The sequence below is a fragment of the Pristiophorus japonicus genome, chromosome 10 (assembly GCF_044704955.1).
Source record: "Pristiophorus japonicus isolate sPriJap1 chromosome 10, sPriJap1.hap1, whole genome shotgun sequence".
Lineage (NCBI taxonomy): Eukaryota > Metazoa > Chordata > Chondrichthyes > Pristiophoridae > Pristiophorus > Pristiophorus japonicus.
In genome coordinates this window covers 174,417,767-174,433,935 of record NC_091986.1, presented here as the reverse complement: position 1 = coordinate 174,433,935, position 16,169 = coordinate 174,417,767, and the positions used below count along the sequence as shown (strand labels likewise).

General features: G+C 43.4%; 1 protein-coding gene across 1 annotated transcript in view; it reads left to right on the top strand.

Moving 5' to 3' along the window:
* The first annotated feature begins 11,644 nt into the window (after window positions 1-11,644).
* The window catches only part of LOC139275203 (stAR-related lipid transfer protein 13-like), a 603,587-nt gene continuing 599,062 nt past the window's right edge, over window positions 11,645-16,169 (top strand). The window contains exon 1 of the mRNA XM_070892343.1: window positions 11,645-12,511. Coding sequence (XP_070748444.1) covers window positions 11,645-12,511 — 867 coding nt within the window. The remainder of the gene's footprint in view (window positions 12,512-16,169) is intronic.

Here is a 16,169-nt window from a genome sequence, read left to right as displayed (position 1 = left end):
AGAAAAGTTTGGGCCACTTAGGATGGCGAAGGAAAAGGTCGTGAAGAATTATTTATTATTTGAATGCTTACAGTTCTATCATCGAAGTAGTAGCAGCAATGGTAAGTTTTCTTTTATTTATTTTATTTTTGAAGTTATATAAAGTTCCATAAAGTTTCTCTAAAATAGATAGGGAGTCTATTCGGCCAGGGATAGGAGCGGGCCAGCGCGGCTTTCTTTAACTGCAGGTAAGGGTTTTTCCTACGGTGTTTTTAGTGTCTGTGTGCCGATTTTTTAAATATTGCTAATCAGGAAACTTGGCCTTATGTCCCGAAATGGCGCATATTGTACTTTTCAACATCCACCAGTGCCAGAATGTATGGTGCCAAACATTCTGGCGCTGGTAGTCGACGCCAGTGCCCCATAATTGGGGAATCTCTAAACAAAACTTCTGCGCCAGAAAAATCACTGGCCGCCGAAAAAACGGCGCTCAGCGCTGGGAAAAATTCAGCCCTATGTCCCCTAGTTTTAGTTTGCCCTATGTGGAAATATCCTCTCTGCATCTAACTTGTCGAGTCCTCTCATTATCTTATATGTTTAGATAAGATCACCTCTCATTCTTCTGAACTCCGGTGAGTAGAGGGCCAACCTACTCAACCTATCTTCATAAGTCAAACCCCTCATCTCTGGAATCAATCTAGTGAACCTTCTCTGAACAGCCTCCAATGCAAGTATATCCTTCCTTAAATATGGAGACCAAAACTGCACGCAGTACTCTGGGTGTGGCTTCACCAATACCCTGTACAGTTGTAGCAGGACTTCTCTGCTTGTATACTCTATCCCCCTTGCAATAAAGACCAACATTCCATTTGCCTTCCTGATTACTTGCTGTACCTGCATACTAACTTTTTGTGTTTCATGCACAAGGAGCCCCAGGTCCCTCTGTACTGAAGCACTTTGCAATTTTTCTCCATTTAAATTATCATTTGCTTTTTTATTTTGTCTACCAAAGTGGATAACCTCACATTTTCCTACATTATACTCCATCTGCCAAATTTTTGCCCACTCACTTAGCCTGACTATATCCCTTTGCAGATTTTTTCTGTCCTCCTCACAATTTGCTTTCCCACCCATTTTTATATCATTATATAGAGATCGGGTGGGAAAGTGGATTTGAGGACGATGATCAGCCATGATCATATTGAATGGCGGAGCTGGCTCGAGGGGCCATATGGCCTACTCCTGCTCCTAATTCTTATGTTCTTATGTAAAAATAAACAATGCTTGGAATTCATCTTCTCTGAAAAGGGAATAGATAGTGACTAGAATGGAATTTATCCTGTCAACTATTGACAATTCTTCAGTGACTTTACATGGAAATCTTTTTTAGTTTGCCAAAGGGCACTTTTGTACTATCCCAAAAGGATACTTAATTGGCTGCTGCAGTCCCCAGATCTTGCTGTCAAAACAGTTAGGATTCTTAGAACAGATGGTAGTAATGGTAGATGCAAAGGAGCAAGGACCTAGGATGTTACATTTTGATGTGCTAGCCTGCATTGCAGGATGTGAGACATTGGACATGAGTGCTGACAAGTGAATTTGCCGCTGGGTCAAGGAATATGGTGCCATGCATTAACAGAAAGGACAATAATCAAAACAGAAAATGCTGGGAATCTCAACAGGTCAGGCAGCGTCTGTGGAGAGAGAAACAAAATTAACGTTTCCAGTCGATGACCCTTCGTCAGAACTGACGAATGTTCGAAAAGAGTAGATTCTTAGGGAGTACTGAAAGAGGGAGGTGAAGAAAGAACAAAGGGTAAGATCTGTGATAGGGTGGAAGGCAGGAGAGATTAGAGAGACAAAAGGGATGATAGGTCGAATTGAAATGGTAATGATAGAGGTTAGAAAAAGGTTAGTCTAGATAGGGTGTGAATGGCGGAATAATGACCAGTTGCCATTGGAGACAAAGAGAGAAAAAACATAAGATCGGGGTGGGCTGGGGGGGGGGGGCGGGGGGGAAGGGAATCAAAAATGGGCAGAGGTTATCTGAAATTATTGAACTCAATTGTTGGAAAGGACAATGCTTGACTGTTGATCTAGGGAATACCCATGTGCTTCACTGTGATCCAGTTATCTGCCCTGTTATTCATCAAAAAAACTTATTTTTACTGACCTAGTGAGGTCATTAAACTTCTTTCAACATTGCAAGGGTATCATTAGGATTGTGGAGGTTCCACTCACAGCCACAACCACTTCTGTCCACATGTCCCATGCTGCTGCATGAGATGGTTTCATTCCTGGTATTACAACCCTCCATTCTTTAATTTGGACCAGCAACATTTCCACATAAGCATTTAGCACAAGTTAAATGCTCAACTTTTCTATTCTTTAGCACCAGTGCCCCTTCCAAGAGCCTGCTCAGCCCTTTAATAGCATGCAGCCCATTAAATATGAAGGTTGCGCCCTTTCTGCATGGTCTGGGGTCCCCTGGAATATTTAGCCTCTGTTGATCCCGCCTGCAATAATTGAAATGAACAGACCCCGGGATTTCTGATCGGATAGCCAGTTTTGTGGCTCAGCAGCAGTAGGCTCTCTCAGTGGCGGATATCCCGCTGGGAGACCGCCCTGCTTAGCCAGCGAACCCCGACCTAGTAAACTGGGCTAGGGTCACGGCAGGGCCAGAATGACAGGTGGAAGTGCTGCTCTGGCCTTCCTCTGGCAGGAAGAGAAAAATCCAGGCTGTATTTTCATATAAATACCCTGATGGATCAGAAGGGTAGATTTTCCTCTTATTGTGCTTGACCATAAAGGATCACCTGGATGCAATCAGACACAGAGGCTTGAGGCATATAATGGAGCTTGCACAATTTACTGTCCATTTAAATTAATAGGAGCAAAGTAAGGGCAGGCTCCGTTACAGGTGTGTGAACCCGTCTGTCTGATTTTCCTCTATGTGTTGTGTCAGGTGAACCTTTCCACCAAGGGCAACAATCTCTTTTTGCTGCTGTTTTTCCCTGTTTAATATTGGTACAGGATAATCTGTCTCTGTGTTCCTTGAAGGGTCACTAGGTGATACCCTAAACTGTATCCCTCTTCTGGTCAGGAGCCCATTGTCCTAGTATCACCAGACCCTGTAAAGCTTATAACAATTATTGTGGAGATTCAGCAATATAATTTTTCACAATATAACTTCAAATGATTTTTGAGTCAATCAACTGAATCAATCATCCTTTATTTGAAAAGTTAAAAGGATCGATCAAATTGGAGCTATCTGTTTGAGATTGATAGCGAGAAAACTTGTGTGATCTGTGTGAAACTGTAAGGCTGACACCAGGTGCTACAGGTGATGAAATGAACCACAGTCCTGAGGCCCAGCATAACATGAGGCATAGCTCACAATGTATTTATAGAAGAGCTTAGTTTTTGATGGCAGCTCTCTATGCATGACTCGGCCAGTGCTTGCAGAAGGCTGTTTTGCCCCAGGGATCCTTGCACATAGTTTTGATGACAAAGTTTTAGGCAGCAGGCTGAAATGCTTGGTGTTTGGGGGTGGGGGGCTGTTATTCTTGTCTTCAGATATAGCCTTATTGTACTCTCTTGTCAGCTCGAGTTGTGAATGAGTATTTTTTGACCATGTCCACACTCACTTTGAATTAGGATCCTGAACGGAGCTAAAAGAATGTGGAATAATCTTATTAAACAGGTAATGTGCTCGGCACAGAGGGAGCCATAAACTTTGGTTGATTTAAAAATCTTCACTGAATATCCTTTGCAAAACTGGCTGGGGTCACAGATACCATGGGTTCCAGGAGTTAATAATAGCAGGAGATTTAATGAGGTTTCATTTTCAAGTATTGCATTAGGGATAAACCGCAAGCAAATCCCCAGTGCTGCATAACATCAACTTCACTATTGTTATGTTGTCAACGTAAAGAAAGTGCTTTCTTGGCAATTGTTCCTAAGGTATGTTTTCGACATCTCAGCATTTTGTAAAGGAAGTTTCCAGCCATTTTAGCAATTTTCTGCTCTTTTTAAAAAAAAATTAGCCTGGAGACAAAAGTTTGAAAAAATATGTTTGAGTGTGGAAGTTAAATTTAAATTATCACAGGTTGAAAGGGAAATTTTATGGAATTAAACATTAAAATAGTCTCTCACTGATTTTAAAATAGTGAAAATAACATGAAAATCCAAAAGTTGTAAATCAGCAATGCCAACTTTGTTGCTTTTTTTAACCATCTGCATTGTTCAATTTTAAAACAGATTAACATTTAAACCCCTCCTGAATGTGTACAATAGATGCATTCTTTTCGAAGTTCGAAATTGTGTTCAGTGTAATCACCTGAAATGAGGTTTGAATATTGCAATGATTGTTTGTAATTATCCCGTATGTCAAAGATAGAGAGTTAATTGTTCATTGATTTATCTAGAACAAATAGTGAAACTGTTGCTATTTTCGATCTCAACTCTTTGGACTGCTGATATGAACTGAGATTGCATTGCTCGGTTACTGAGTCCTTGGGGTGATATCAGTAACATTTAGCTGCAAAATTATGGCAGTGCAAAATCCTTTTACTCCTTTTTGTAAAATTTTATATCAATTACATTTTTGTAGCAAAGTTTGATAGACACTGCCTGTACTTTCCTTATTCAACATGTCATTTAAAATGTATTTTCAAAATATGTTAGATTTTCTTCTAAAATTTATTGCAACTTTCCATAAAGAGCCCACAATGTTTCTCAGATATGTCTGAATGGAATTCTGCACAACGACAGTAGGCCGTTGCATTTGATGAATTAGCATTGCTGTCCTGCATGAAATCTGTAAATATGTGTATGGATTTTAAGCACACAATGGGCTGGATTTTCGGCTGATTTGTGCCCCATTTAGCGCCTCGGCGTAAAAATTATTTTTTTTGGGCATGAAACGAGGCGCGCAAGATTTTGCGCTCGGGTGAAACTTTCACCAATGGTTTTGCAGCGGTGTTAAAACTTACCGCCCTGCCGCTGTTTTGACCGTTGGGATGACGTAAATCACTGTACATTGCTGCGCTAGTGCCCCGGGTGGAACTTTTGAGCATTTCGCCCGATTTTGCGTCCGCCCGAGAACCTACCCAGAAAAACCAGTCAGACCCAGGGCGCACCAGGCACTAATGGCGCCATGTTGAAAGCGAAGGAGAAGGGGGCAGTTGTGAGTGATTGAAAGGATTGGGAGAGGAACGCTCCTTACTGCATACTTTTGATTGTGAAATTTGTGTGAGTTTCTAGTTTGTTTTATAAAGGACATTAAGGACATTCTAAAAGATGGGGGCCAAGCTCGATCGGGAGCCAGTAATCCTGGCTGCTATTGCCATATGGTTTCAAGCTTGAAGAAGGCTTATTATTGATCATTTGCAACGTAATCAAAGAAGTCACAGACGTATGGGGAGGAGGCCTTACCCCCCACGAGTTTACAGGGAACATCGCTCAGACCTCCAGCTCTCTGAGGCACAGTGCGTTAGAAGGCTGCGCTTCCAAAAAGAAGTGCTGACAGAGAGATGCCAGCTCCTACAGGCAGACCTACAACCTACCAGCGGCAACAGGACTGCACTGCCTGTCGAGGTAAAGGTGACTGTGGCACTTGCCTTCTATGCCTCCGGCTCCTTTCAGGCATCAGCGCAGGACATATGTTCGATCTCGCAGCACGCTTCACATTGCTGCATTCGCCAAGTGACTAATGCACTGTACGCACGCAGGGTTGACTTCATAAACATCCCAATGACCAGGGTGACCAAAAATGAGAGGACTATAAGTTTTGGATGATTTGTTGGCTTCCCCAAGGTTCAGGGTGCCGTTGACTGTATGCACATCGTCCTGTGAGCACCTTTACAGAATGCAGAGGTTTTCGAAAACCGAAAGGGATTCCACTCCATGAACGTAAAGATCATCTGCGCATCATGGCAGTCAATGCCCAAAATCCAAGCAGCATCCATGATGAGAGCAGTATCTCACGCATGTTCCAGCATCAACCACAAGGCCAGAGCTGGACCGTTTTCGCCACCTGGCCCATGACCCGTCTCTGGAACCCTCAGACAGAAGCCGAGCATCGCTAAAACGAGAGCCATGCAGCCACACGCAACATCATCGAGCAGACAATTGGAGTGCTCAAGCAGTGCTTACGAAGCCTGGACCACTCTGGAGGCTGCCTGCAATACTCCCCTCAGCAGGTCTCTGAGTTCATTGTGGTGTGCTGCATGCTATACAACTTAGCCATCATGAGGGGACAGGAATTGCCAATGGGGATTGCAGGACCACCTCAGGAGGGGGGATGGAGAAGGAGGAGGAAGACGAGGAAGCGGAGCCTGGCGAGGAACCCATGCCACCACCACCACAACCACAGGGGAGGCATGGTGGAGATTTCACCACTGCAAAAGCCTTCGGTCGACAGCTCATAATTGAACTTTTTGCTTGAAGGGTGAACGGCACGTTTGAGCGTTGCCTGGCCACTCCATCCCACCATGTTGACTATTCCCCCTCTTATTCTGCAAATGAGACACCACAGGAATGGTTAAGGTAAAGAAAAATCTTCTTGAACATTGTAACATTGTAAACTTTGTAACCTTCATTGTGAGACTTAATAAAATGAGCTGCATCCAGCAGTGTGATAATTCAACAACATTATCAGAACATAATCCAGTGTGATACTGTAACATAATGATACTGTGATATAATGATACTGTAACATAAAACATACGATGCATCCAGCATCAACAACATAATCCAGTGTGATACTGTAACATAATGATACTGTGATATAATGATACTGTAACATAAAACATACGATGCATCCAGCATCAACAACATAATCCAGTGTGATACTGTAACATAATGATACTGTGATATAATGATTCTGTAACATAAAACTTATGATGCATTCAGCATCAACAACATAATGCAGCAACATCACCACTACTTTTTCCCACCGTTGTTGCCCCCCTTCCTCTTATCACCCTCCCTTGCCTGCTGCTCCTACTCAAAGTGGCACCAAGATGGCGTGCAGTAAGGCTGCCAGAGCACTGCTGTGTCAGGGGGAGAGACAATAGAGATGCCATCTGGGGACACACTGGACCAGCTCATGGCGTGGAAGGCCCGGCTTCTGACTGGCTAGCCTCTTCATCGGCGTTGCCAGTCACAGGTGGTTTGGGTGACAATCGTCGCTGATGCTTGGTTGGTGACTGAGTGGGGGAGATGGAATGCTGTCATCCGGAGGAATGACACCAGCTCCCATATCCCTGGAGCCATTCAGTCGTCGACGAGGCTGGTCCCAAACAATCAGAGCATCTTACAGGCCTGCTTTGGAACCGTCACTTTTTGGTGTGACAGTGGGGAATGTAGAGAGTATTGCGGCAGGCATGGACTGCATCATCTGCCCAAGTTGAAGCTGAGCTGGTGCCTGTGATGTGCCATATTCTGCAAGGGTTCGCGCCTCACTCTCCCGGACTCCACTGTCACTGCTGGAGGTCACCAGCCTCGTGTGGGCATTGATGACCTTACTGGTATCATGGCTCGCACTGACAATCTGTGATCCTACCTCCATAATAGCCGCTTGCAGACTGTCCATGCTCGTGGGAATCCTACCCAAGACATCAAGGAGCTGATAGCTGATCTGGATGCTCTCCCTGGACATTCCCACCATGTCCAGTTCCACCTTTGCCTCTCTGTCAGCAGACCAACTTTGCCGACTCACCCTCCGTAGAGATGGCCAGCGAGATTCAATCCCAGCACTGCGTTGCTGCACGCCACTGGTCCCAGGAGCCTCGGATTCGTCGAACCCCGAGAACATCATGTTGTCCTCAGAGGAGTTGAATGCCGATGGTGGAACAGGGGTGGATTGATGCTGCGCTGGAGTCGGCTCATCGGTATCCTCCTCTTCCTTCTCCTCCAGACGATGGCCTGATGTGGAGTGGTCCCTTGAGGGATGCTGCGCCTGTGGCTGGTCATCTGGAAGTAGAAAGCAACAGACCAATGGTTAGCAGCAGGGGAGGGGGCAGGGTGACATGAGGAAGGTCACATAGCACAGGCTCATTTGAAGGACCACCGCTACTCCATTATATCTAGTCCAGAGACATTGCAGGAGATTGCCCCAACCCAGCCCAGAGAGTGTGCAGGACATTGCCCCAACCCTAGTCCGGAGGCACTGCAGAACATTGCCCCAACCCAGCCCAGGGAGTACACAGGACTTACCCTCAGTATCCGAGCAGGGGTCTGCACCCCCAGTGGCAGCTGCCCAACCAGTGATGCTAATGAGGCATGCCACTCTGTCCTCAATGTTCGTGAGTGGCAGGGTCTGAGGCGGACCGCTGTCTATCCGCACCTGCTCACAGCGATTATGAGACTTCTTTGCCTGCAAGGATGAAAATGGGAATGGTTACAAGAGGGTCCACCTGCTACTGTGGCACAAATAGCCACCAAAGCACTTAAACCATACTGTCTGAACATAATACAATCCTCTGTTTAATGGCTTTGGAAGTTGCATGTGGTTCATCAGGAGGACATTGAAGTGGGGAGCCATTTTATCAGATCTCAGAAAGCAATCTTAATGATGTGTAAAGATCATTCATGGCAAATAGGGTGTTGAACTATGTGTTATGCATTTTAGGAGGCAACCCACAGAGTGCTGAGAGGCACCAACAAATAGTGTGTCAGATTTATAATTGTAGTGATGAAGCAGTGCATGAATTAAAATTGTACTCACTCTGACGACCCTTGTCAGATCATTAAACCTCTTGTGGCACTGTGTGCCAGTGCTGACCACAGTGTCTGAGGCAGAGATTTCCTCTGCTATCGCCCTCCAAATCCTCTGAAATATCAATGGCAGTGGTCTAGAACCACCTCAAAGATGCAACTCCTGCCATCTTCTTTCCACAGCTCCCACTAGAGCTTCATTAGCCTCGTGGCTGGAATCATCGTTCTCCATGATCAAAATCCAAATGTGAAATGGCTGATTCTGCCCCGGTTGTATGCACCTGCGCGCGGCCGGGCCCTGCATTAGAGTTTGCGACAGGAGACCAGACCAGAAGCACAGGAAGAAAAAAATAATTGCATATATTCAGCGGCGGAACTTTTAGCTCTGGCGCACAAAGTCTGTGGTGCAACGCCGGAGTTAATTCTAACGCTCCTCATGAACTTTAATTCGGTGACAGTTCCTCACTCTGGTGCTAACGTTAACCCGGCACTAAATGTTTCACTCCGCCGCGAATTATGACTGGAAATGGGCAAAAACGCAAAAAGCCGAAAATCCAGGCCCAAGGGTTTTAATAACTTTTCTCCTGTTCACATTGTTTTTTCAATAGTGGAAACAGCCTCTGTGTTTTGTTGATTCCTCAAGAATGGGATAGTTTATTAATTTGTAGATGAATTTGAATCATTTTGTAAGACCTGAAATGACAATTAATGATTGGTTAGCTGCATGTTAAACACGGGGTATTTGAGGTATTTGTACTGCTGTTTAATAGGAAGGGTTGCAGTCAAACACTGACCACTTCTTAGGTAGGAGATTATTTCTGCTATATAATGTCACTGAGATAAAGTCTGACAAACAAATTCAGGTCCAAATCTGAAAGACATTTTACCTCACATGGTTCACCGTGTGCAGAAACCTGAATATGTAATTAAAAAATACTGGACTGTATAGCTCAATATTAGTGCAGTACATCCTAGATGAGGATTTTCGCTCTGCATTATGGTATGCATATATGAAATGTACAATTTAGAAACAGACTTTTATAATGCCATCTTTGCTAAGTATGGAAAATGCATATTATAGGGGGTATGCCTAATAATTAAAGGTATTTCGTATGGCTTCTCCATTATGGGGTTACAACATGTCAGGAAATGCGACAAAAACATACTTAGAGAAATTATGTAACTGTAATTCAACTCCAATTGTCCATTCTAATGTGTCTTCCTTGCAGATCATTTATTATGTCCTTTAGCTGTCAGTGTGAAGCATCATCTGTCTGTCTTAAGAGAAATTTCTATTTTCTTAAACAAATATATTGGCCACGAAATTCCTTGGAATTCATTCCCGGCGGTTCCGAGGCTGTCCTCCAGTGCTGATCCCGCTGGAATGTACGGGGTTAGTGGGTGCGACCCCAATTAGGCTGGCGCAAGTGCTACTAGGGGCACATCTCCAGCACTTGACTGCCCCACAAATGGTCCCTGCCACCTTACGTTCAGTCCCCTGAGTAAGATGGTGGATCTGCCAAAGATTTGGAATGAAAATGGGTTGGGTTCTATAATGGGCAGGCAATCCACTCTGATTACTGCCCATGTGGTGATGATGAGATTTACCGCAGTATTTTGAATGACTACAGTCAAGAAAAAACTATACTTTTAGAGTCCTATTTTTAAACACAATGCAGTAAATGTCAGTTTGTGAATTAGTGTACCAATTATGCCAGGATCACTTATCGCTGAAGTTTCACTTTAGACTTCAGGGTACATTGTGCATTTGTTCCCATGATAACATGTTAATCAGTAGTGCTATTAACATGTGCACATTTACGTTTTGGGGCTACAGTTAGCTTTTTAGGGATTGGTCAATATTCTGTGCCTTTGATTAGTTCTTGCTTAATGAAGGAAAACAAGAATTAATAATGACATTTGGTTCTGGCATTCATGCTGCTATACAGACGTAAACATAGGCAATCAGCTCTGTGCATACTTAAACACACGTGCAGAGCTGTGTGCATACTTCAACACAAGCTCAATGTGAGCCTTGCACATATGCTTAAGTATGCACTGAGCTCACTTAATCTCACTGATCCCTGCTCATACTTGAATCATGCACAAAGTGCTGCTTGCTGACCTTAGAAAAGTGCTGATTGGAGAATTGGCTCTTTTCTAACATAAGCAACTTAAAGGTATATCATTTGAGCTTTTTGTAAACATTAACATTAAAGTTTAAATCCAGTTATACTATCTGCTGCGAATGTGAACTGGCAATGACTACTTCTACCATTTGATGTCACATCCAACAAAATATTCAAATGAGAACTGTTACACTGCTCATGCTCTTTGCACATTAGGATTCCCTGCTTCATATTGATGTCTACTTTGTTACTAATGATAACAACCAGAGGGAAATATACCCACTGCAACATGGAAATTATATTGCAGCACTTTATGATGTGCTTTTTAACTGCAGTTTTTTTTGTAATATTCTACTCATCACAGTTCAGCACAGGTTGATTATTTCAGATTGCCTCTCCCCTTTATGTAACATAAAATGTGAGTTAATTCGTAACGACAACATCTGTTAAGGAATTTTATCCATTTTAAAATGACAGCCTTCCATTTTATCAAGTCACAGATAAGAGCTGTCTGTCCAGTTGTGTAATCTTAATCTAATTCTAATTTTTGCTTTTTACTGAAAACATTGATATAAAAGACATTCCCAGTATTCAGAAAAACTTTAAATAACATTATTAACTCCAAAAATGCCAATTTGTGTTTTACTGTGGGCGGGTTAATGGCTTTCCCCCCAGATTAGAAGTGAATGCAGTCTAGACAGCTCCCTCCATTATAAATGTTACTGTGAAATTAATGGCATTTTAAAAATATCTTATTATGCAGGTGTGTGGCTGATGTGGTGACGTTTGGGAAAGGCTAAGACCATTGGCTCTTAATGGTTTGTACTTCAAAACTCTCAGCAACATGGAAAAGTCAGCTATCAAGACCTCGGTTTAATATAAAATGCAGTGCTGCTCGTGGTTCCTGCAGACTGGTGGACGCTTCTACTAAAGAAAGTGGAATGGAATCAGCATACAGAGCAAATCATCAGAGGTTGCCAACTTCTGCAGCTGTCATGTGTTTGGAGGCATCGACATATACCCCAGAAGAAGAGTGTTTGACTGGGCACGAACAAGAAGGGTCAGACAAGATAAACAAAGCTGAAAGTAATGATCCCAAGGGAGATGGTGGTAAAAGTTCAGAAAATGAGAGTTCCCCTCCACTGTTCTGTGTAGAAGGGTCATTGGGATTCTGCAGGTTGTCCGAACATACCGGTAGGATTACTGAGCCTGATGGAGGCTGGCATTATGGAGTCTTGCTGCACCCCGCAGCATGGAATTTGGAAAGAGGGGATGAGGAGCCAGATTATGCCTCGATTCCTGAGGTAGCATCTTCCGTTTCTTCTCCGTATAAAAATGCATGTAATGCAGTAAGTTCACCAAGTGAGCTAAAAGGCAGAAAGCTCAGATCGAGTATTATTGCATTTTCTGACTATGGGTCTCAAGCTGAATGTACACCCAGTGAAACCACTGAACTCTATATTTGTGAAGCATCAGATGAGTTATATGGACCTACATCTGAAGATAATTTCACAGAGTTGCCACACAATATGGGATATTTTATGAGAAAGAGAAAGCGAGCAACCAGTGGAAAACAGAATAACAGTCTTTCTAGTGGGAATACAACTCTCAGCCAGCTTGGGAAATACACTGAGATCTCAGAAAAAGACAGTCAATGGGAGCAAGAAGAAATTGGAAAAGAGGTAAGAATTGCAGTAACCGCTATTGTCTTTTTTTTTAAGAGCTTTAACTTGCGAGTTAAACCATTGCATTGGATGGTTCAGTAAATGTGTGTATATAATATTGAATATCACAAACTGAAACACAGTAGCATGGTTAATTCTATAATGAACAACCAAATGTGCTTCCGGTGTCCTTAGAATAAATGTTGAAGCCAAAGCGGCCTGTATTAGACTAAAATTTAGAAACATTTGAATTTTGACCTTATTAAAAGTGAAATGACTTTTTTTTAGAATGGTACCTCATAAGCACAGTTGAATATTTCTTTATCATAGTTTGAGAAGTTGTGACATAAGTTCTCAGGGGATTGCAAAACTGTCAAGCTTTTGGTATTACTGTGAATAATGGGTTGGCATTGGTGGAGTTAGGTTTGACAAAGTTGAAACCTTCTATCTATGACTTATCATATTGTTCCATTATTTCTTACTCTCATGGTTCAAATGGGGGTTAAGCAAAAAACAGTATTGTTTGCAGAAAATTGCTGAGCTTTTAATATATATTAGTTCCAGAAGAGATGTTGGCCGGAGTTTTGCCTTGGTGGGTCTGGTGCAGGCGGTGACGGGTGCAGCCCATAAATTGCACGAATTGAAAGTAGGACGCTTCACATGTGGGGAATGGAACTCGCTGAGAGTTATATTCGGGGAACCGCTCCGCACAGGAATAATTCCCTGCACACAAATGATGAGGTCCAAAGATCTCCGGGTATTTGGCCTCACCACAATGAGGATGGTGTTGTGGGAGCAGGCAGCACATTGTCGGAGCTACCAACTGAACCACAGCTGACACCCGTTTGTAGAGAGCGAGGGTTTGCATGGAAAATATCTGGAATAAAAATCGCAAAATGTAAGAAGAAGCACAGCAGGACAGATTCAGGCTGGGTGTCTGCTTTATAGATAATTGTTTTATTTCTAAGGAGGGTTTAAATGTTATCATTGATCTGTGGGTGGCAAGCGGAGGCTCCACTGTAGCTCACCAAATTCAGAGAGTGGAAAATGGGTCAGTCTCTGCGCAGATCTGGCCAGCAGGTAGGCCTGACGGGGTGGCGGGAAGGTGCGGGCACGGATCCTGGGGTGAGGGATGGAGAGAGTTCGGGAGTGAGAGCGGGCTGGCAGCAGGCTGGAAGATTTTTGTGGGGGGAGGAGAAGCATTCCTGCATCTCCTGGATCATGCTTGAAACATAGAAACATAGAAACATAGAAAATAGGTGCAAGAGTAGGCCATTCGGCCCTTCGAGCCATTCAATATCATGGCTGATCATTCCTTCAGTACCCCTTTCCCGCTTTCTCTCCATACCCCTTGATCCCTTTAGCCGTAAGGGCCATATCTAACTCCCTCTTGAATATATCCAATGAACTAGCATCAACAACTCTCTGCGGCAGGGAATTCCACAGGTTAACAACTCTCTGAGTGAAGAAGTTTCTCCTCATTTCAGTCCTAAATGGCCTACCCCTTATCCTAAGACTGTGTCCCCTGGTTCTGGATTTCCCCAACATCGGGAACATTCTTCCCGCATCTAACCTGTCCAGTCCCGTCAGAATCTTATACGTTTCTATGAGATCCCCTCTCATCCTTCTAAACTCCAGTGAATACAGGCCCAGTCGATCCAGTCTCTCCTCATAGGTCAGTTCTGCCATCCCTGGAATCAGTCTGGTGAACCTTCGCTGCACTCCCTCAATAGCAAGAACGTCCTTCCTCAGATTAGGAGACCAAAACTGAACACAATATTCCAGGTGAGGTCTCACCAAGGCCCTGTACAACTGCAGTAAGACCTCCCTGCTCCTGTACTCAAACCCCCGAGCTATGAAGGCCAACATACCATTTGCCTTAGGATGAGGTGGCCAATAAGTGTCTCCTCTGCCTTCTTCTCCCTCAAACAAGAGCATTCCACTTACAGAAAGCATTTCGCTTAGCATCCCCGCAGACAACTGACATAAAGTCAGATTAAATGGCTGCTGGAATTGCTCTGGGACATATAGCCACGCTCATATATGTCATGCGAATATCTGTTGCTGATTATTGGCCAAGGAGTCTTAATTATGCTGGTTTTAATTCAAATCACTTGTTACAGTACTTAGATTTATCAATAAAGCCAGATGAACCTTTGCAATTTTAAATCCTGAAAAACAATCATAATTTCCATAGCAATGGAACAGTTGGTGTTGTTGTTCGAAACACTGTTACAACTCTGGACATTCTCTCCATCATTCTCACTGTCATTAACATCTACATACAGTGAGATTGCAGCAGTGCAGTGCAGTAACCTTTATACTATATGACAAAAATAGATCTGTTAAATTAAAGTTAGAGAAAATCAACGGTATAACATTCATCCACTCAAAGATTATAAAGATCTGCAACAGCCATTGTTATGGTCTCTCCTAGAGCCCAGTTAATGCTGAATCATACACAGATTCATGCTGCAATTCTAGCAATAAACATTCTTGGCTTCAGAAGGCCAGAGATTAATTTGTTTAAGACAGAACTTGCATTTATATAGTGGCTCTCACATCCTCAGGATGTTCCAAAGTGCTTCATGACAAATGAGTTATTTTTGAAGCGTGGGCACTGTTATTTTCTCGGCCAATGCAGCTGCCACTTTGCACACAGCAAGGTCCAACAAACAGCAATGAGATAAATAACTGTATCATTTGGACTGGTGATGCTAGTTGAGGGATAAATGTTGGCAAGAACACTGGAAGAACTCTCCTGCTCATCCAGTAGTACTATTGGATTGCAGGGTAGCTAATGTAACCCCACTTTCTAAAAAAGGAGGGAGAGAGAAAACGTTACTATAGACCGGTTAGCCTGACATCGATAGTGGGAAAAATGTTGGAATCAATTATTAAAGATGTAATAGCAGCGCATTTGGAAAACAGTGACAGGATCAGTCCAAGTCAGCATAGATTTATGAAAAGGAAATCATGCTTGACAAATCTATAATTTTTGAGCACGTAACATAGAAACATGGAAACATAGAAAATAGATGCAGGAGTAGGCCATTCGGCCCTTCTAGCCTGCACCGCCATTCAATGAGTTCATGGCTGAACATGCAACTTCAGTACCCCATTCCTGCTTTCCCACCATACCCCTTGATCCCCCTAGTAGTAAGGATTACATCTAACTCCTTTTTGAATATATTTAGTGAATTGGCCTCAACAACTTTCTGTGGTAGAGAATTCCACAGGTTCACCACTCTCTGGGTGAAGAAATTCCTCCTCATCTCGGTCCTAAATGGCTTACCCCTTATCCTCAGACTGTGACCCCTGGTTCTGGACTTCCCCAACATTGGGAACATTCTTCCTGCATCTAACCTGTCTAACCCCGTCAGAATTTTAAACATTTCTATGAGGTCCCCTCTCATTCTTCTGAACTCCAGTGAATACAAGCCCAGTTGATCCAGTCTTTCTTGATAGGTCAGTCCCGCCATCCCGGGAATCAGTCTGGTGAACCTTCGCTGCACTCCCTCAATAGCAAGAATGTCCTTCCTCAGGTTAGGAGACCAAAACTGTACACAATACTCCAGGTGTGGCCTCACCAAGGCCCTGTACAACTGTAGCAACACCTCCCTGCCCCTGTACTCAAATCCCCTCGCTATGAAGGCCAACATGCCATTTGCTTTCT